Source organism: Adiantum capillus-veneris, chromosome 17 (genome assembly GCF_014529385.1).
Source record: "Adiantum capillus-veneris isolate H3 chromosome 17, ASM1452938v2, whole genome shotgun sequence".
Taxonomy (NCBI): domain Eukaryota; kingdom Viridiplantae; phylum Streptophyta; class Polypodiopsida; order Polypodiales; family Pteridaceae; genus Adiantum; species Adiantum capillus-veneris.
This window is the reverse complement of record NC_140947.1, coordinates 147925461-147948569: the sequence shown is the minus strand read 5'-3', so window position 1 is coordinate 147948569 and position 23109 is coordinate 147925461. Positions and strand designations below refer to the sequence as shown.

Below are 23109 nucleotides of genomic sequence, written 5' to 3'. Positions count from 1 at the left end.
GTGCAAGAACTGATGCCTTGCACAGCTCTCACTGCTCTCTCTCTCTCCCCTCCGTGCAGTTATGTGATGCCCCTCTAGTGGGCTACTGAGTTGACCAATGTATACAGTTGTGGGTTCATGCTTTTGTGCTGAGGCAAGAGCCTCTTGAGCAGGAACAGGTGTAGCTAACTGCTACACGAAAAGCAGGAACCGGTGAGGCTAAATACCTCACCAAACAGGTGCAAATTCAGCGCAGCTGGGCTGCTGATTTTTGCTGATTTGGGACTGTTTTGGTGCCCTAAAACTCTCCAGATTCAAGGGGCAGCTACCCCAAGGTGCAGGGGACAGTATAGGGGCTACAGGGAGCTGAAAACAGTGAAAAACCAGAAATTACAAAGGCTGGTTATGCTCTGTTTTGCTCAGTTTATGGTTGATTAGGGACAAGGACAGTGGTCTCCTTAAGATTCCCTACTTGCAGACTGATTTGGGCTGGATTTTGCACCGTTATGCTGCCCAAATTCCCACATACAGGTTAAGAACTGCGGGATACAGGTTATGCTACAAGCACTCTTTGTACTTCCTCTTAACTGTTAAAGAATAAAGAAATACCGAAAGGGGCGCCTATTTAGGGGCCAATATGGTGTCGGTCTTCTCATACAGGTGCAATCTAGCAAGCTGTATCCCTTTCCCCTTTGTTGTGTCTTGAAAGTACAGGTAAAGTGGGTGACAAATTAAATGGGTGAAAGCAAATAAAGTTTAAGTCTAAGGTCTACCGCCCTATTTGGATTAAACAGGCCGGTTTCAGTTGCAGTAGGCAAGCCTCCCCCCGTGCTGTAAGTATGTGGCGCCCCAGTCGAACTGTGTACTGAAAGAATGGGATCCGAGGGTGATTGGCTGACGAGAAGGGGTCTCTCCAGAACCACTCTCGAGGGTCCCACTGCACTCATGCTAGAGGGCAGCTCTCCCAAGCCCAAAGCCTCCGGTGGCTTGTCTCAAGATCTGCAAGGTGAGGATCTATTACACATGTCCTCCCACAGATGCCCAAAACTAGTATCCTCTGAAAGCAACACTTTGCAACATGTGGAGCCTCTGTGAAGGCGACCCTCTCCTTGAATCTCAAAGAACATGTGAGGTACTGACTCCGAGCAAGCCCGAACAACGATGAGCTGACCATGGGGTTCCAAACAACTGGCATTGGATGCGAAATGGATAGAGGAGGAGGACCTAACAGATACTCCTCAGGTTTTAGAGCTTTTCTTTGAGGCTTCTGGTCTAGCTTCGACTATTTGAAGAGTTAATGATGATCAGCGGGTTGCATTTGGTGCAATGCGGACTGCACAAGAGGGGAGTTACACCACTCCTTTGTCACAAATTACCCAGATGGATTAAAGTCATAGATTTCTTTTTAGATTTCAGGGGTACCGAAGGGCTAACAGTATTCTGCTGTATGACTTTTAAGAAAGAAGTACTTTGTAATGGGAATTCCTTAAATGATTTTGATATGTTCTCTTTCATGTGTGTGATGGTTGAGTGCATGACGAATAGCGCCGCTAAGTGCTCCCCCGAGACAGATGATTGTGGTATGAAGCAACAAGCTACTCAACGACTACCTCGTCACTCCCCCGCAAATAACTTAAAAAGGTCCAGGCCATGAGCTTAAAGGACTGATACTGTAATGGCGACGGGCATCATGTGCCAATGGAAAAGAACAGACTGAACAACTTTAAGCACTTCAAATAAAAACTGAATTGAAAGAGATAGATGACACACGAGATGGGGAGTGGCGGAGTTCCACCTCGAGAGAGCACTGGCCCCAAACCTAGGCGGCCCTTTCGGTATTTCTTTATATTGCTTCAACTCAGTACAATGCCGGCACTCGCGCTATGCACCTTCACCAAGAAGCATGCCAAGGATTGAGCCCTCTGCACATATTTAGAGGCCCTTGGCCTATGAAAAGCAGTTACATGAAAAGCTTTAAACGCAAAAGCATCTGGTCCCAAAAGCACTAGCGTCCAAAAGCTGCCACCGTGTTTTACCGAAATTCGTACAGCTACTACGTCATCATGTCAACGCAAAATCTGGGAATCCTGTTTAGGTTGCCACATCAGCATTTTAACGTAATTGCGGGTCTTCCGTACAACTGCCACATCATCACACAATTCTTGTGTATGTGAGTGGGTCCAACTTAGTTCAAATGTCTTTAGGTCACTTGGGCCCCATCAAACAGGGTCCCATAAGTTGGTGGGAACTCCTCTTTAAAAGTAGGCCACTCGGCAAGACTTTGCAAGTTGGTAAAACTTCTTGTGTCGCTTCTACTTCTTAGGGTTTAGGCCCCTCGGTCGGGATCTGCAGGTTGGCTCCGTTCTTCAGTGGCTTGACATGTCAGCAGTTTGTGGCAGATACAACCAAACGCTCCCTAAACATCCCGTTTGCGTCATATAGAGGTTTTCCAACATACAACGAAACACTCCCCAGGCATCCCGTTTGCATCGTTTTGAGGTTCAGACAATTCCAAAACAATATTTCTCACTACTCCACCCAGGAGTAAATCACCAAGCATTGACACGAATCTTAAAACCAGAGTCAAACAATTTAAAGCGGCAACAAGACAAGTTTAAAACAAAAAACAAGATAGGTTCAGACAATACCAAAACAATATTTCTCACTACTCCACCCAGGAGTAAATCACCAAGCATTGACACCACTGTTAAAACCAGAGTCAAACAATTTAAAGCGGCAACAAGACAGGTTTAAAACAAATACCATCCATTTCATTCAAATTTCAAATAGTAGTTTCTCAAACAGAGTTTAAAAGTATCTAAGAACAAAACCTAGAAAATTAATTCAGGTTTTTGTACGGACAACGGAACTTTGAGGACGGCTGGCTTGTCCTTCTGCATCAGGGTAATGGTACGGTTTTGGATCTGAAGGGTCGAGTCATTCTTGTTGTGCCAAGGCATGCCCAATAGAATGTCGCAGTTTCCAAGTTTCATAAGGTGGAAATCAACTTTTCCATGGTATCCTTGTATGCACACTGGAAGCGCACCAATGAGAGGTACCATCTTCTTGGTTTCTCGTCCTTCTGCATCATAATCATAGTCCATCTGCTTCAAGAATTCTGGATGGATGAAGTTCTCTGTAGTTCCGGGGTCAAAGAACATAAGGGCTTTCAAGCCATTGACTTTGCCAAGCTTTGCATAATTCATTTGAACTCTCGGGATTTATGCCATAAATTATTAGGTACTAGGCCAATAAAAGGTTTAGCTCTCTTAGCCGAAGGTGGCCCCGGGGATCTTTCTGTCGTCAGAGCGGACGGTGGCTATGAAGAAGTTGAGGCTCTTTGAGGAAATGTATTGAATGTATGCTTTGCTTGAAAACATTCGAAGCATCGGCCTTCTTGTAATAGGGTTTGTCGTTGAATCGATGTCAAAGGAGGCCTTTGAGGTTGAGTTTCAGGAGACTCTCGAGGATTGGTTCTTTGTTGCCAGGAGTTCTGGTTATTGGCCGGAGTTGCTTCTATAGTAAACTCCAACTGCTGCATGGTCCATAAGCTCTTGCATGGTGGATACTTGCTTGGACAAACAGTACTCCTGTAACGGTGATGGTAGTCCAATGGTGTATTGCTCGCCCTCGTCCTCTAAGGGATTGAACTTAAAGAAAGACACCGGAACATAGACGCTGATAAACGGTTGATTATAGTCGTCCATGGTCTCTGTGGCAAGCATTTTCAAGCTGCCCCATTCTTACAAGATCTTGAATTCAAAGAGAGAAGTCATATAATTGCGTGCAAAAAATGTCCTGAAAGCTTGCCATGTCCTTGAAGCATGCGATTTTGTCGTGATTGAATCCATCATTGCATAGCATTATCCTTAAGAAATCCTGCTGCTCGAGAAATCTTGGATTCTTTTGTGTAGTTCCCCAAATCATAGATGTTGTCAAATTGCTGTAGGAACTGCAATGCTTTCTTCCAATCTTTCACCCCAGAAAAGGTGAAAAATTTGATTGTCGTGCTGCCATCCTTGAAATCCTTCGGTTCGTTAGGCGCATACACCGGGTACGGATAGTAAATCCATACGGGTGCCAACCATTGTAGCGTGGTGGTGGCAACGTCGGTGGCAAAGGCGGTTGCACTTGATTCGGGTCAGATGAGTGCACCATATTCTTGAAGACTCCCCCAATCGGAACTAACGGCTGGGAAGGTTGCCGGTTGGAAGCTCTCTTACTTTTCTGGTGCCGTAGGAGGAGGTAGCACCTAGGGCATCAGAGGGGGTAACGTGTAATTTAGAAACTGTTGGAAACCCTACAACATCGGAAAATTTTGTTGCGGATGCCGTGAGAGTATGTTGTGAAGCTCGTCGAGAAGAAACTGCAGGTACTCTACCAAATTCATAAACGCCATGATGCTTAGTTTGTTCTTGGTAGGACCAGTATGCTTTGAGAAAAGCACACGACTGGAGCTCTAATACCAGTCTAACGGGAAAGAACAGACGAGACAACTTTAAACACTCCAAAACATCTGAACTGAGAGAGTGCACGACATATGAGATGGGGAGTGGCAGAGTTCCACCCCAAGAGAGCATTGGCCCTAAACCCTTGTGCCCCTATATTGCGGGAACACAATACCATGCTGGTAATCCTGCACTGCACTTCCACACAGAAACGTGCCAGATTATGAGCCCTCTACACATATTTAATGGCCCTCAGGCCATCAAAAAACAGTACATGAAAAATTTTCAACTCTAAAAGCATTTGGTCCAAAAACTGGTGTTGAAAATCTGCTAGCACTAATCACGGAAATCTAGACACTTGCCACGTCAGCATGCTGGAACACATTCATGGAAGTTCGTACAGGTTGCCACGTGGCACTGTCAGCGTGAATTTCAGGCGTCCGTAGAGCTGCCACGCATGAGGTTTTTACGCATCTTGTTCTGTGTGTGTGTGTGAGAGAGTGGGTCTTGCTTTATTTTAGGGAAAATTACCAAAATACCCCTCTAATTTGTGGAAATTCCCAATATACCCCTCAAATTTCAAAAATTCCTAAAATACCCTTGTATCTATTTTCGTTGAATCTTCAAGATTTTCTAATCTTTATTCTTGTTTGTCAATTGAGATCGGTTTTTGAGTGCTTAGCATGTAATTTTTTGCAAATTACTCACAAAAAAAGGCAATTATGTCTAACAATGATGAAGGAATTCATCTCCAAAGCCTACATAACCAACTTAAATTTCAGTTTTAGCATCCTGTATGGTAGACAATCACTCTTCTTATGAAAAGCTACTAATTTTTTTTTGTTTTTGGAGAAATTTACTCTCACAACCAGGGGTATTTTGGGAATTTTGGAAAATTTTGAAGGGCATTTTGGGAATTTATGACAAATGATAAGGGTACTTTGGGAATTTTTGAAATTTGAGGGGTATTTTGGGAATTTCCACAAATTAGAGGGGTATTTTGGTAATTTTTCCTTTATTTTATTATGGGCCCCATTGGACGGGAACCTCATAAGTTGGTTAGGGACTTCTTTTAAAAATTACCCCACTTGTTGAGGATCTGTAAGTTGGTAAGACTTCTTCTTCTCTTAGGGTTTAGGCCCCTCGGCTGGGATCTGCAAGTCAACTGAGGTCCTTAGTGGCTTGACACGTCAGTAGTTTGTGACATCTAGATGCGTTAAATGCTTATTGCACATGACAATGGGCTCTCCATCAACCTTGGCAAAACCAAGGTGATGGTATTCAATACTACAATGTAGTGGGTCAGGAGATCAACACCTATTTTTACATATGGACAAGAGATAGTAGAGTATGTAATCTCTTATACATATCTTGGTGCTGTATTTAGTCGGCCATCTTTCTCTATGAGAGGTATATCTTGGTGTTGTATTTAGTGCACCATCTTTCTTTATGAGAGGTGTTGCAGAGGCGAGATTGATGAGGGGATATGCAACATTAGGAGGACTAGAGGTTGTTCACAGGTGCAGTTTTAGGAGCCACACACTAAATGAGGGGATATGCAGCATTAGGAGACTAGAGAGAATATGTGCAGTTTTAGGAGCCACACACTAAGCCGTGGCTATTTGACACATTGGTCACTTCCACCGTGCTTTATGGAGTGTGGATATGGGGGCCTAGCCTAGATCATCATAGTAGATCAGGGTGCACATATGATGGATGGAGATCCATGGAGAGACCACTTGTATCCATGATCTCTAGGTTGATCCAGGTGAAAGCCTTAGTGCCACACGATTATCAAAGCTGACGTGAATGCACCACCAATTGTAGTGGAGGCTCTTGCTAGATCAGTGTTTGTCATTCATAGCACATAAGAGCTACCACACAACAGATATGCACGACTAGCGCTTGAGTCATCGCGACAACTCGCCATACTTCATGTTGGTTTGCACAGATATCATCTTGGTTTGAGCTATATGGATTTAGTATGGACAGGCTGCCCCTTTTTTAGTATTCCTTGGATGCACCATCCCTCATCCTCACACATTCATAGATTAGCAGCATTATCAGACATGATCTCATTCATCTGGATACAGATGATGGGTTTATATCACGCCCCAAACGCCCCAAGTATATGGACACCCACCTATCTCATGGCATTAGATGTGTTATTGGTCAGCTACACACCTCATCTCGCCAATTGGAGATAAGAGACTGACCGATACAAAGGTATACCCCGAAGGAGAGATTATGCCAGGTTTGCCAGAGAGAGCCAGAGATAAAGGAACACTATATCTGCCAATGCACAACATACTATGAGATCCGCGGGAGTTTTCATTGCTTATTCAAAGAGGGCTTTGGATCCTTATCCCGCATCATAGATTACTATGATTAGAGGGGCCTATGTCTCTTTTTGCTGGAGATCCGTAGAGTAGAGACTACCCTTACGAGCTAGAGGATCCATACAGAGCCAGATCACTACTTTTTACAGAGGAACTATTGGGGATGGCCCACCAGAGGTTACCTAGTCTCACCCTCATTGGGGCATTCTTCTTGATTGAGCCATCCAACTTGGCCGCTCACGACACCCGAGGATGCGAGGGTCTTCACATCATAGACGAGGTCTACATCGAAGGCTACAGAGCATCATTGAGCGACATTAAGGACACCCCCCCCCCCCCCCCCAGAGCTGACAATGGAGGACATTGAGGCCACACTGCAGAGACCCATGAGAGCTCTCATGGGATGATCACCTTTCACACATAGACGAGGTCTACATCAGAGGCTACAGAGCATCATTGAGTAACATCGAGAACCCCCCCCCTCCCCTCGAGAGCTGACAATGGAGGACATTGAGGCCACACTGCAGAGACCCATGAGAGCTCTCATGGGATGATCACCATTGTCCACTTTCCCCACTATGCACCTCAGTAGCCTCATGTGATTGTACCCCTCCCCATATGTTTTGAGCTGATGCATTATGTGATGAGGATGTTGATGCCTACCCACTCTAGGTACCCTCATTTATATGTTCCCTTGACATTGTACTAGAAACACACATGGATTTAACCTTTTGGTCTCATCGATCATTTTGGCCTTTTGAAGACATTAATATAACATTCATCTCTCTCTCTCTCTCTCTCTCTCTCTCTCTCTCTCTCTCTCTCTCTCTCTCTCTCTCTGATCCTGCCTAATCTAGCAAGAACCTTACTAGCCGCGCGCTCATTTTCTTTCTGTTGAGAATGCTGATTTTCTCGCTCCAAACGTCAATTCTACTCTTTTGTCTTTCTAAAACAGTTTCCTTTCTCTAGAAAAGCCTTCACAAAACAAAGATCCTTTGATATGCTGCTACAATCAAAGATGACCGCAACAATTACCTTCCGTAGGTGTCCTCGGTAGCAATAAACAATGAGCATTGGTAAGGTGTGGCAACAAGATGGTGTTGTAACACACGACTTGTGTTGAGCGCGCGGCGGTGTGTGCAAGTGAAAGAGCACGCGAGGAAGTGCAGCGTGTGTGCAGAGAGGGGTGGCGAAAGCCAGCAGGAGAGGAAGCGCTAGCAGAACGATGAGGGAGAGAGAGAGGGCTCACGTTTTTGGGGAAAACTCAATAAGTGAGTTTTGGGTTTTCCGACTTTTATTATAACCTCCCACTTAAAGGCATAAATGACGCCTTTAAGTTAACCAACTCCCACCAGCTGTATGCAATGCTCATGTTGAGCCTTAGCAAGACTCTTGGTGAGAACATCTGCAGGGTTATCCTGTGTGTGAATCTTAGTCAAGGTGACTAGACCATCCTCCAATACCTGTCATATGAAGTGGTATCGCACATCAATGTGCTTTGTCTGTGCATGAAACATGGCATTCTTGGCCAAATAGACAGCACTTTGGCTATCACATCCCAAGACAGGAGTACTAGCAGGCATACCAAGCTCTTTGACAAGTCTGCCCAACCATATGGCCTCTTTCGAAGCCTCAGTGGCTGAAATATATTCAGCCTCAATAGTACTCAATGCCACAATTTTCTGCAGTCGTGAATATCAAGAGACAACACCCACCAGCAATAGCAAACACATAGCCACTAGTGGACTTCCTGGTATCCAAGTCACCTCCCATATCTGCATCACAATAGCCCTGCAACTTCAGGTCACTTTTGCCATAGCATATACACCTAGATTGTGTACCTGACAAGTATCTTAGAATGCATTTCACAATGTGCTTTGCCGGGATTGGACATGTATCTACTAACAACTCCCACCGCATGGGCAATGTCAGGACGAGTGGCAACTATAGCATACATAAGAGAACCACAAGCTGATGCATAAGGGATTCCCTTCATAGCATTTACTGCCACGTCATCCTTTGGGCAATCTGCTTTGCTAAGTTTTGTGTGTGGAGGTAAAGGTACTCCAAGTGACTTAGCTTCAACCATGTTAAACCTGTCAAGTACTTTAGCAACGTACTTTTCTTGAGATAAGAAGAGCAATTTCAGCTTTCTATCTCTCTTGATTCTCATGCCCAAGATGTGCTCAGCATCACCTAAATCCTTTATTGCAAAAGCTGAATTCAGCTGACGTTTAAGAGCATCAATGGTAGACTTATGCTTCCGAGCAATCAACATATCATCTACATATAGCACAAGGATTATAGGACTTCCATCATTATCCTTCTTTGTATACAAACAATGGTCTGAATGGCTGCGTTTAAAGCTTTGAGACAGCATAAAAGTATCAAACTTTTTGTACCACTGACGTGATGACTGCCTCAAACCATACAGTGCCCTTTTTAGTTTGCATACAAGTTCCTTTCTATCAGGAACTACAAAACCCTCAGGTTGCTTCATGTAGATATCTTCATCAATGTCACCATGAAGAAAAGCTGTTTTTATATCCATTTGATTCAATTCTAAGTCAAGCATTGCAGCGAGAGCAAAAAGGACACGCAATGTCGTAAGCTTTACAACAGGAGAAAAGATCTCTTGAAAGTCAATCCCCTCTTTCTGTGCATACCCTTTGGCAACTAACCTTGCCAAAGGGTATACCCTTTGGCAACTAACCTTGCCCAAGTATAAAGCAACTAACCTTGCTTTATACTTGGGCTTTCCATCAACACATTTAACCTTGTAAACCCATTTGTTAGGAAGAGCCTTTCTTCCTTTAGGCAATGGCACAAGATCCCAAGTATTGTTTGCATGCAAAGATTTGATTTCCTCTTGCATCACAAGCTCCCACTTACTGCTTAACTCACATGATTTTACCTCTTTATATGTAAGAGGCTCTCCCTCATCTGTCAACATAACATGATGCAAAGAGGGGTCAAAGTTCTGTATCAACCCTCTGACACGAGTAGACCTGCGTACCCAATGGTCTACATTCTCAGGCACAAGTTCTACATCAAGAGGCAACTCATTTTCAGCATGCTCATGCTGCTGAAAATCATTTTCAGTCATGACAGGTGGCTGTCCATCCTCATTTGGAGCATCTAAATCATGTCCTACCTCTTCTGGCTCAAGGTTAACCGGCTGATTATCAATTTCAGCTTGCGGTAATGCATCCTGAGGCTCTTTTTGAACATCAATAGGTGGCAAGAGAGGCTGAAATTTGACCGATTTCTTGTCAATTTCATAAGATGTAGCATTTTTCATCAATTTAGTCTCATTGAACACTACATCTCGGCTGCATACAACCCTCTTAAACTGAGGCAACCATATCCTGTAGCCCATTTCACCTTCCTTAGATGGACTTGGCATCTAGCTTTGTCCTCAAGTCATTACGAACATGGACAAAAGCCTCGCAGCCAAACACTCTCAAATGATCATAAGAGGTAGGTTTGCCAGACCAAATCTCCTCTAGAATGTCATTTTTAAGCGTACTGTTAGGAGAGCGATTGCATACATGAACTACAGTTTTCAAAGCCTCTTCCCAAAACCCATGAGGGAGATTAGCCGTGGACAACATGCAACGCACTCTCTCACATAAAGTACGGTTATACCTCTCAGCCACACCATTAGAAGATGGATTATAAGGGGCTGTCAACTCCCTTTTAATCCCATATTCTTCGCAATAACGTTGAAATTCAGCAGACGTGTACTCTCCCCCATTGTCAGATCTCAAACATTTAAGCTTACTACCCTTTTGCGTGGTCACAAAAGCATGAAACCTCTTAAATGCATTAAATGTCTCACTCTTATTCTTTAACAAATATACCCAACCTTTCCTAGTGCAATCATCAATGAATGTAACAAAGTATAATGCACCACCAAAAGACTTAACAGGCATTGAACATACATCGAAGTGAATTAAATCAAGAGCATTAGCTTTGCGCGAGACACCAGAATAATAAGAAGACTTCTTTTGTTTACCATACAAACAGTCATTACAAAAATCTAACTTGGTGCCCTTTACATCAACCCTCTTCAAAGAGGAGAGCACATCAAGTTCCTTCTGGCTCATATGGCCAAGTCTTTTGTGCCACAACTCCAAATGAAAAGCAACTTCGGCCACTGCAAGAAACTTGCCAGGCAAAGCTTTGCCATGTAAATAGTACAATGTACCTCTCTTGCATCCCTTGACAATGAGCATTGATCCCTTAAGAAACTTCCATGAACCGCCAGCAAAAATGGTTGTATAACCCTGTGCATCCATCTGGCCAACAGACAATAGACTCTTCTTGATGCCTGGTACATACCTTACATCTTTAAGCATAAACTCTTGGCCATTGTTTAATGCCAAGCGCACAGTGCCCATTCCTTCAATGTCACAAGCATGGTTATCCCCAAGGTAAACCTTGCCATACTTGCCTGCATGATAAGAAGCAAAACACTCCACAGATGGAGTCACATGAAATGAGGCACCCGAGTCTACTATCCAAGACTGTGTAAGGCCATCATTTGCACTTAGCAATGCATCAATGACATCTCTACGTGAGATAAGCATGTCTTCTGCATTTGCTACAACAAAATCTGAGGGGCATAAAGTTGCAACCAAGATCTCCTCACTGTCAGATAACTCTGTGATAACCACACTAGAGGATACATTGATAGTCTCCGAATCCTTGGAGGAGGTACCTGTTGATTTTTCCCCTTTCTTATCCTGTCTTCTTCTTCTCCTGTGATTCCTTCTTTCTTTCCTGCTCTTTCTTGAAATACCTGCAATTTGGCTTCTTATGGCCTTTTTTGCCACACTGGTAACAAGTCACATCCTTATCCCTAGACTTGCTTTTGCTCCTGTTTTGAGTCTTGGTACCTGTATTTTGCTTCTGATTTCTGCCTCTCGCATTGTAAGCAGAATTGCCACCTTCCCCACCACTAGACTTGCGTCTAATTTCCTCATTTAAGATGGAGCCTCGCACTCCATCATATGTGAGGTTGGGGCTATTACTCAAAGAAACCACAAGTGTTTCCCAAGAGTCTGGCAAAGTCATCAACAAAAATATGGCTTTCAACTTGTCATCAAAAGGTTGAAGCCCAGTATCCTGTAGCTGACTCATAACACTGGTGAAAGCACTTAAGTGCTCAGAAGCCGACTTGGCTTCGTCAAGCATCATGTTCACCAGTTTGCGCATCAAATGCACCTGATTCACAGGGGTGACATTCTCATAAGTGGCCTTTAACTTATGCCAAATTGCATGTGCACTGTCCAAGCCCTTTATGTCATCGGTCACAGCCATTTTGATATAGGCCTTTGTCCTCTTGTTGAGCTTGGCCCAATCCTCATCCGGCATATCCTCAGGCTTTACAGCCAAAAGGGCGCCCTCACAATCCTTGAGGAACAAAATCCCCTGCATCCTGTCCTGCCATAGGTCGAAACCTGTACCGTCAAATCGCTTGATTTCCATCAAGCTCTTGGCATCAGACGACGAGGAAGTAGAGGCCATTTGCACAGATAAAAATGCAGCAGAAAGTGTCTACACAAAATCTGAAAATTTTCAGTGATCACAATGTACCGCATGTTGCATACAATGTGCTGAAAATTTCAGCAATTAACAAGTATCCCCAATGCGTACTTGCATAAACCCACAAAAGGCGGACATAAACCTCAATTTGTGTACATAAAAACAGTCCAATTCTGAATTTTCTGCAAATTTACTGTTTTGGCGCATCAATTTGCATCAAATGGACCTGTTTTGAGTGGGAAAAGCAAGGGGCATTCACGGGAATCGATTTAGAACACCTGCGTTTTGCTATTTTGACATGTAATTTTCTGGTTTTTACCTGTTTTGACCTAATTTCAGCCTGTTTTAAGCTGCTTTGGGAACCCTAATCACCCTAGGTGACACCGGAAGCAAGGGGCTTTGCGATGAAAGCGGAAATTTGACGCGAGAGAAGCCTTTCGCCTGCTGTCCAGCCATCTGCGCAAAGCTTCTGAAACCCTAATCTGGCTCTGATACCAGTTGTTGAGCGCGTGGCGGTGTGTGCAAGTGAAAGAGCACGCGAGGAAGTGCAATGTGTGTGCAGAGAGGAGTGGCGAAAGCCAGCAGGAGAGGAAGCACTATCAGAACAATGAGGGAGAGAGAGAGGGCTTACGTTTTTTGGGAAAACTCAATAAGTGAGTTTTGGGTTTTCCCACTTTTATTATAAGTGACCTTTAAAAAATATGTCCAGGTTCAATATGGACCTGAACAAAGTATAAAAATGTACAAAAAGGGGTTATTTAGGCCTTTAACCCAACAACCTGTCCATGAAAAACCATGGCTGTTGAGGGATCACGATTTTGAAAAAACCAGTGCATTTTCAGCAACCAATATAACCAAGGGTAAAGTAGTTTAAATACACTAGCCATACAACATGCCAACATGCCTCAAAGGTGAAATTCTTGCCTTCATATAGAAAGATGCACCAGGTCCTATTGGATTGGCATGATGGATATCTTGATAGCCTCTTTTTGCTTAACTTGTAGGAGAGATTCGATCGACTAGAGTGTCATTAGAGTGCCTGGCCTTCGCAAAGCTGTTTCTAGGCCAGTTTCTATTGCAAGCAGTGAAGGTTCTTGGTCTTTTCCATTTCTTTACAAAGGTCTCTAAAGTTCTTAGTAGTCACTCTTCTGATTGGAATGACTGGAGTGTCACAAGGCGGGCATCACATTCCAATAGAAAAGAACAAATTGAACAACTTTAAGCACTTCAAATGACAACTGAACTGAAAAAGAGAGACGACACGCAACACGGAGTGCGGAATTCCACCCCAGAGAGTATTGGCCCCAAACCTTGATGCCCTTTTTGGTATTTCTTTATATTGCATCAACTCAGTACAAGCCGGTACTCTAGACTCTGCACCTTCTCTTGGAAGCATGCCAGAGCATGAGCCCATGGCCTCACATTTAAAGGCCCTAGGCCCCAAAAGCAATTTACAGTGAAAAGCCTTCAAACTCAAAAGCTTCTGGTCCAAAAGCAATGCCAAAAAGCTGCCAACATAACTCACAGAAATCCGTACAACTGCCACGTCAGCAATCAACGCAAACCGCGGAAATCCGCATAGCCTGCCACTTCAGCAATCCAGCGGAAAATCCGGGTTTTTTGTACAGTTGCCACGTCATCACCAGCTACGCAATTCCTTCCTTGTGTGTGTCATTGGATTCCGGGTTTTTCGTACAGTTGCCACGTCATCACCAGCTACGCAATTCCTTCCTTGTGTGTGTGTGGTCCCGCTTTATTTATATTTCCTTTATGTCACTTGGGGCCCCATCGGACGGGGTCCCCATAAGGTGGTAGGACGACTTCTTTTGTTTCTTGTTCTTCTTAGGGTTTAGGCCCCTTGGCCAGGATCTGCAAGTTGGCTCCATTCTTTAGGGCATTGACACGTCAGCAGTTTGTGACACTGGAGTGTTTAATGAAAGTCAAGCATGCTACCTCAGTCTTCTTCCTGCATGAATCTTATGCTCTAGGAGGTATAAGAGCATTCTGTAGATCATTCCATGTGAATTTTCTGAGCCGTCCAGTTTTTCAATAGAGAAAGATGTTTCTTGAAGGTTCATTTCTTCGTCTCATGTTTATGAATGAAGATGTGCTTGTGTCTTTCACTTTACTCACTTTTGCTTTTCCTTTACTTGATGCTGCGTAATATAATCGGTCTCATTATGTGATTGTCTTGTTGCATACAATTTAGCAGCTCTACCTCATTAACGGAAGGCGAACAATTCTGAATGTGGCATTTGTCAGGGCTAGACACAACGTCAAGCTACGGATGATCATTCCTCTGAAATTCAGAGGTCGAACTGTATGTCCTGGTCTGATAAACGGTACTTTCACAAACTAGAAACTCTTATTGATTGACTTTGACAGGATCTTGCATTATTTGTAGACTGATATCGGAGAGAAGCACGGCTCTTGCATGTTGGCAGCAGGCCAAACTTGAACTTGAAGGGTTTGCAGTGTTTGCGAAAGTATCATGGTTGCGCGTGTAATCGTTTTACATGATTTTCCTCTGCAGGGGGTAAATTGGTGGTTTTAAAGAAGGCTGTGAGCTGTTTGGTTTATCCAGATGAGGTGCCTCCTTATATTGAAGTGGATGTCAGCAAGTTGAAGGTTGGAGAAAGAATTTTACTGGATGACTTGAATGTAGATCTAGCGTCCAGACGTCAAGCGGGCTATGTTGTATGTGAAGTTAAAAAATATCAATTAGTGAGACCGAGCCGTTCACGGTCCCTTGCCTGGCGAGAATTCCCGGACATTTTTACCCTAGATTATGATTGGGGACGATGATGTTTTGCAGTGTTTTAATTATCAATATGCGTCTGGTCTCCTTTGCAAACCGGGTTCAGAGCTGTTAAGGGACTGTTTTTGCAGTTGTCTTTACATTGGATTAAAGTTTGTAGGCAGATAAAAAATGCATCTTACCGAGTGGATTCTCATCAAAGAAAAGATGTGCTATCCATATTCAATGTAATTTCATGTGCACACAGCTAACATGTTGATGATGACACTGGCTCTCTTCAGGTGGTAGTAGTGACTTGGAAAGAGAGCCTGTGTTCTAATGGCCGTATTTTATGTTTTCCTGTTTTGAATCACGAGAGTTACCAAGTTGCCTACCCAACCAAGGCCTTTTTGCTCATCCTTTTCTTATAGTATGTGCAAACCTAACCCTCGTGTGCTAAGCTTAACCAGAACCCTAACTGGTTAGTGTTATGGAACAAAGAAATTTGAAGTTTTGCTTCAAGGTTGATTTAAATCAATAAATTGAAGCTTCTGAGAAGTTTTTAGTAGCATAATAAAAGGTGCTAAAACCCTTCTTGAATTCCAAGGGCCTACTAAGCCGTTATGTAGGCCAACAAGGTGAGAGACTAGAGCTCAAAAGTCACAATGGCCCTCTCTCTCTCTCTCTCTCTCTCTCTCTCTCTCTCTCTCTCTCTCTCTCTCTCTGTGCTTTTCTCGAGCAATGGAACCAAAATTGATGGAGCATCATTGCTCTACAATTCCATGCTCAAGTACATGTTATGTACGTCAAAAAGACCTTCACTCCCAGCTTAAGTCACTCTAACAAGATCACTTGGAATAAGGTAGATGACTTTTGTGCTGGCTTATCAGCAATACTACCATTCCACTCCATGGGAGATTTAACCATGATTGAAAGCTTAGTAACACCAATTCCCACACTTCATTGCTCACCTAAGCGCCTCCGCAGGCCTGGCCACCCTTGGCCATGCAACCTTTCAGTAATGTGGAGTCATGTGACAAGGAGATACTTGAAGCTTTAACACCTAGGCGTGGCTATTGGCAAAGGAGGATGCCTAGTTCATCATTTGAGATTTTGTGCAGTTTTTTGCAATCATTTCATGCCATCTGTCACTTGTGCACCCACTTGCATACACAGCTACTTGCAATTATTGGCCCCCTCCCCCTGATTTTGACGTCCAAGAATGGTCAATTGGTGACCATTCCCTTGTAATGCATGCTCGTGCATGGCTCTCGGCCTCCATCAATTGCCATGAAATCACCTATATTATAGGGAGCGGTCACCAACAGGCCATTCCCTCCCCCTTATGGCATTGGAATCTAAGAGATAGCGTGGATTTATGGCCTACAATTGGTGCCCTAGACATCTGCTACTTCATTCAAAGGCATTGCCCACCAGCATGCCTTGGCAATGGTAGTATGCAGGAGATACCACTACCAATTGTAATTTCATGCTACATTCTAGTTGCATCTATAGGCTCTCATTGCCTCACAACTCTTGATACAGATCAGTAGCACAATCATAGTAGGGTAGTCCTTGTGAGCCGTTACGACAATCCCAAGGCTAGGAGACCAAATTTACAATGATGCATAAGTGCACCCAATTGTTATAGGGGGGCTGAAAATGACGCATTGTTCGATAGACAATGAAGCTAACTAGCACATATAGTATGCTTCCAAGTATGGCTTGTATATTGATTAGCATTACTAGTATAATAAGTAGCATAATCAATAAGCTAATTAGCATTCACGATTTTAACTAGCATATACAGTATGCTAACCGATACATACAATATGTTAATTAACAAATACAACATGCTAATTAGCACATACAATATGATAACTAGCACTTACAGTATGTTAACTATCACTTATAGTATGCTTCCATGTATGGCTTGTATACTGATTAGCATTACTGGTATGTTAACTTGCACATTTAGTAATCTAATTAACATATTCAAGATTTTAGCTCACACAAACGATATGCTAATTAGTACATACGAGATGCTAGCTAGCACTTATAGTATGATTCCATGTTTGGCTTGTATAATAATTAGCATTACTAGTATGATAACTAACACACTCAGTAAGCTAATTAACATATTCAAGATTTCAAGTAGCATATACAATATGCTAAGTACCACTTAACTATCTTTTTTGGTATGTAAATTAGCACAATGTTAAATGACAACCAGTATGTTAACTCTCTTAAGTTTCACATGTTTATTAGTGTACTTGAGTAATGGTGCTTTGGTTAGATCAATTACTTGAGGTTCATCAAGGAGGTGTACAAGGTGCTTTATGTAACTTTTTCTCCCCAGTCTCTTTCGATAAACATCCTTTTTGTTAGGGGATACACGTGTCTCATCACTCCAAACTATGTTTACAAATAAACTCTTTCATTTCATCTAAGAGTGTGGTACAACGAGTATGCTTGTGACATGGAGCCAACGAAAACATTCTACCATCAACATTCGATCTTACCCATAATTTAGCCTTGTACAAGGATCGACGCAAAACTTTAAGGACTCTCAAGAATTTTGACATATGCATGTTCTCCTTTGAATTCAACATCATGGACAATGTTGTATTCTTCAAATACAACTCCTTATTACAACTTGGCTGCTTTACAAGAGCCAAGGTGTTGTAAACATTGTGCATGATTGCACTTTGAATAGTGTTGGGGTATAAAGCCCAATGTGGTCGCCCAGGTAAGTGGGCGGGCCACCAGGTATGTACACATATTCTTTTGTAAAAACCTAATAAGAACTCACTATGCTCTACACATTACAGTAGAGCGAGTTCACCATATCGTCGTGCTCTTCTTCTCGCACTCTCTCTCTCGTGTCGCACTTCCACTCGTACTCCTTCAACTGGTATCAGAGCTCAGATCGAGGCTCGGGGCAGCATTTGCAGGTAGCCAGAGTCACCTGCTCAGATTAGAGTGAGATTCGACAGGCGAAGACACGGCCCCAATTCCTGTGGGCATACCCGAAGGGCTCGGTGTACTCAAAATTTCATTCTGAGGTCATCTCGGCCACCGTTCGGCTTCGACAAAGATCTGCGCAGGCCATTTTCGACTACGTGGTCTCGGCGGGTGCAGATTCGACTCTGCAATTTTGCGGTTTCGGCCTACGACTGCAAGTGCTGAGGATATCTGCACTTCCAGAGTGCTGATTTGTGGCTATCTACACAACGAAGGACGGCTTACAGTTCTTGGAGGTGTGTCACATACGACACGGGCGCACCTACACACAGACTGTAGGCGACATCCACTAGTTCATCAGGTAGCTTGTGTTTGCTGCTTGATATTCCAGATTTCATCCTGACATTGCAGGTACTTCCACATGGGATGTATTGTCAGAGATGATGTATGTCTGTTGAGGGTTTGCTGGCTGTGAGTCACGCAGCAAACAACCGCTGCAGCGGTTACAGCATACAGTGGGAAATTTGTGGATGTATGACTTTGTGGGAAGTCTATGTACTGTCAGATTTACTGCAACCTTTGTTGAGGGTCGAGTAAGGTTTTATTGAGCTGGGGGATTCTCAAATGTTGAGATCCTTTCGGTGATACAGGTCTTGGAGCGATCCCTCGAGCACCCTTAGATAGGCAGCTAGGATGTATTGACTGTGAGTTACACAGTTGGGATTGCATCTTTGTTTCACTATCGTTGAGGCATTGTCGCAGTCTATGCTTACAGGACAGTGACAAGACAGTGAGAGACAGTACAGGTGCAGGACAGGTTTACCCACAGCTTACAGTGTTAGAGAGACAGTGGTTTTTTGAGCTTTTTTGGTCTGTTTTTAGTACACCAGAGCCATTTTACAAAGGAGACTCTACCGAAATTTCTGCAGAATCTGAAGATTTATTGGTTCATTTGACAGGTTGATATTGGTTCAGAGGTCAGTTTACAGGAGAAACTCTGCCGAATTTTTCCCAGGAAAGTAAACTACTGTGAAGCGTAGCTATGGCTGGATCACAGGACACTGCTCTTTACAATATCAAGAAGCTGGATGGAACCAATTTCCCATTGTGGAAGAAGTAGATTTGGCATGTGTTGGTAAAAAAGAAGCAGATAAAACCTATAAAGCTCAAGGGGATAAAACCACAAGATATGGACAAAGATGAATGGAGAGAAATGGATGAATTGGCACTTTCTACCATTATGCTGACTGTGGTAGAAAGCGTTTACTTCAATGTAGCAGACGAGATGTCGGCTTATCAAGCATGGACAAAGCTGAGTGATCTTTATGAGAAGCAGAGTGCAGCTTCACAGGTATACTGGATAAAAAGAAGCTTGTTGACTTGAAGATGAAAGAAGGGACACCTATGTCCAATCATCTGAATGAATTCAACACCATCTACAGTCATTTGTCAGCTCAAGGTGTCAAGTTTGATGAACCTGTTAGAGCTATGTTCCTGTTGATCACATTGCAGGAAAGTTGGGACACTTTTCGCACAGCTTTGAGTAATTCTGCACCTCCAGATGGTTTGACCATAGCAGGTGTAGAAGGCAGTCTGCTTCTTGAAGAAACCAACAGAAAGACAATGGAAAAAGGCAAAGGAACAGCCTTAGTTGTGAGGGGAAGGACCAAAGAAAAGTACAAAGGTGGAAAGAGGGATCAGTCTCGTAGCAAGTCCCGCAGTGCTAAAGGCAAGAGTGACATAGAATGCTACCATTGTGGCAAGAAGGGTCACATGAAAAGAGACTGCAGAGAATGGAAAGGAGAAAAAGGCAAAGAGAAAGCAGAAGACCATGGTGAGAAGAACAAGTCCTTAGTGAAGATTCAAGAAATAAATGTGACAAACACTATTGCAGAGGATGACAGTCTAGTGTCAGGAGATATCTACTTCTTGAAAAATACAATGTACTCAGCTCTTCTTACAGCATCTGATGGAAATGCACTGAGTGACTGGATTATAGACTCAGAGGCATCACTTCATGTGTCTCCAAACAAGGAGTGGTTTACCTCTTATGTGACCACTAAAGATCATGTTCGGCTAGGCAATGGGAAGACATGTGAGATCTTAGGTGTTGGAGATGTTCAATTGAAGTTTCAGAATGGCTCTTCTTTCACGCTGAAGAATGTGAGACATGTTCCCGCAATTACAAAGGGCTTGATCAGCACAGGTTTACTTGATGATGCTGGCTACGTCACCACTTTTGGACAGAACATGTGGAAGATATCCAAGGGTTCTATGACAGTAGCACATGGAGTAAATTCTGGAGGACTTTACATGATTTATGTATCAAATGTCTCTAAAAATTTAATCAATGTAACCGAGCAGTCGAACGTTTATTTGTGTCATAGCCGGTTAGGACATATGTCCAAGAAGGGAATGGAAATCTTGTCTCGTTCTGGTTATTTGCATGGCTTGTCATTTAATGATTTTGAATTCTGTGAACATTGTCTGTATGGTAAGCAAACACAGCAGCCACATAAGCATAGAAGCAGTAGAAGAGATACACAGTTGGCACTTGTTCATAGTGATTTGTGTGGACCTCTGCCTAACCTATCTCTAGGGGGAGCTTCTTACTTTATGACATTTATAGATGATTACTCGAGGAAAGTATGGGTTTACTTTCTCAAGCACAAGGATGAAGCGTTTAGTGTTTTCAAAACGTTTGTGACACTTCTGGAGAATCAGAGTGGCAAGAAGCTTAAATGCTTACGCACTGACAATGGTGGAGAGTATGTTTTAAAGGCCTTTCAGGACTTTTGTGAGTCAAAAGGTATAAAACGTGAACTTACTGCTCCTTACAATCCTCCTCAAAATGGTGTTGCTGAGAGGATGAATAGGACCATACAAGAGAAGGTCAGAAGTATGTTGTCTAATGCACAACTACCAAATGGGTTTTGGGCTGAAGCTGTATCAACAGCTGTTCATCTTATAAATAGATCTCCTAGCAAGGTTTTGCAGAAGGATTCAGTGGCAGAGATGGTATGGTCAGGCAAAATGCCCTCATACAAGCATCTCAGAGTCTTTGACTATGAGGCATATACTTGTTAAGTATGGAGCCTGATTTACCCTTGTAATTTTCTGTGGTAAAAGCGCACATTTGTAAAGCCCCCATTATGAGGAGAAGCCATCGTGCGTGAAGGAAAATCACTCACCGGAAACCAAAATTTTCACGGACAAGAATCAGGGGCAACTTTAAAGGCCTTAGGGGCGGAGGCCCCCGAGACTTTTTTTTTCGCCGGAATATTATGGCCGGACGGCGGCCGGAAAGTGGTCGGAAAACAACCGGTCGGTTGGCCGATGGCCGGTAGTCAATGGCCGATGGCCGGTGGTCAGAAGTCAATGGCCGGTGGTCGGTGGCCGAATTCAAAAGCGGACTTGTCTTCTCAAGGGCGGCCACACTTGGGCGGATTGGAGGGTCCGATTTGGACTTATTCGCACAAGGGCGGCTACACATGGCTATCTCTCATAAGAGAGGGCAGCCCTTTTGGCCTATAAAAGGAGGCCATTTCTACACACATTTCATAGTGTGAAGTTGATGCAACAAGGTGAGTGTGAGGTGGTGAGAGTGAAGCAAGGCGGAAGCTCCATTAAGGGTATAATCCCTTTGTAAACTACTTCTTGTTTTGAAGTACTAAAGCCATTGAGTGGCTGCTTTCCCATGGACGTAGCCCACATTGGGTGAACCACGTATATCGTGTGTACTCTCTCTCTCTCTCTCTCTCTCTCTACTCTATAATCTCGTGTATATAAATTTGTCTCTCTCCATTAAGTAATCTACTCAATTATCTATTTAGCTATGTCTTATTTCCTAACAACTGGTATCAAAGCAATGTTTGCTCGTAGCTAAATTATCTCAAGGAAAGGATTCCTTGAATTGAGTGGGAGTTATGGCGGAGGAAGGGAAGCTCAAGATTGAGAAGTTCAACGGCAAAAACTACCAACATTGGAAGATGCAAATTGAAGACTATCTCTACCAGAAGGACCTCTATTTGCCACTAGGCGGTCTTGCGAAGAAGCCCGCAACAATGGCAGATGAAGCATGGATTGTCCTTGATCGAAAGGCACTGGGAACAATCCGGTTAAGCTTGGCGTCAACGGTGGCCTTCAATGTTTCGGAGATGAAGACCACGGAGGACTTGATGAAGTCACTTGACGACTTCTACGAGAAACCATCGGCATCCAATAAGGTATTTCTTATGAAGCGCTTGTTCAATCTAAAGATGGCAGAGAATGGTTCAGTTGCAAAACACCTAAATGACTTTAACACAAACATAAGTCAACTTCGATCAGTGAAAATCAATTTCGATGACGAAGTGCGAGCTCTCCTTATACTATCATCTCTACCGGATAGTTGGGACAGCCTTGTGATGGCTGTAAGTAATTCTATCTCTGGCACAAATACTCTTAAGTTTGATGATGTTGTGGGTGTTCACCTAAGCGAGGAAATGCGAAGGAGAAGCACAGAAGAATCATCAAGTGATGCACTATCAGTGGAAACAAGAGGAAGGCCTAAGGAGAGGATCAAAAACCAAAAGGGTCGTGATCGCTCAAGGTGGAGCAAGTCACGCACAAAGTCAGTTCTTGAATGTTGGAACTGCGGCAAGAAGGGCCACGTCAAGAAGGATTGCTGGTCCAAGAAGAAGAAGGAGACAGAGTCTCAAGACAACAAGCCAACATCGGAGGCCAATGTGGCAGGTAAAGTAGAGCAAGATGCTCTAATTCTCTCATTAGACAATGTGTCTAATTCCTGGATAGTAGATTCCGGGGCTTCATTCCATGCGACACCACACAAGCAACATTTCCAAGACTACACCAAAGGTAATTTTGGGTATGTATACTTGGGAGATGATGAAGCTTGTGAGATTGTCGGCAAAGGTACAGTTTTTGTCAAAACTGCTAACCGAAATGAATGGAAGCTTAAAGATGTTAGGCATGTTCCTCCTCTTCGCAAAAATTTGATCTCTACAGGACAGTTGGACGATGAAGGTCACAACATTGCATTCGGAAACAAATGGTGGAAGATCTCAAAGGGATCTTTGGTGGTTGCCAAGGG

At 43.4% G+C, this 23109-nt stretch overlaps 1 protein-coding gene across 2 annotated transcripts in view; it reads left to right on the top strand.

Annotated features, from left to right (window-relative positions):
• LOC147438297 (uncharacterized) overlaps window positions 1–15339 on the top strand; it is a 37748-nt gene extending 22409 nt beyond the window's left edge. Inside the window, exons 2-3 of one of the 2 annotated variants that reach the window (XM_086486105.1) lie at window positions 14526–14658; window positions 14850–15339. In XM_086486105.1, coding sequence (XP_086342231.1) covers window positions 14526–14658; window positions 14850–15121 — 405 coding nt within the window. In that variant the 3' untranslated portion in view covers window positions 15122–15339. The remainder of the gene's footprint in view (window positions 1–14525; window positions 14659–14849) is intronic. The other variant, XM_086486106.1, reaches the window with a different exon arrangement.
• The last annotated feature ends 7770 nt before the right edge of the window (window positions 15340–23109 follow it).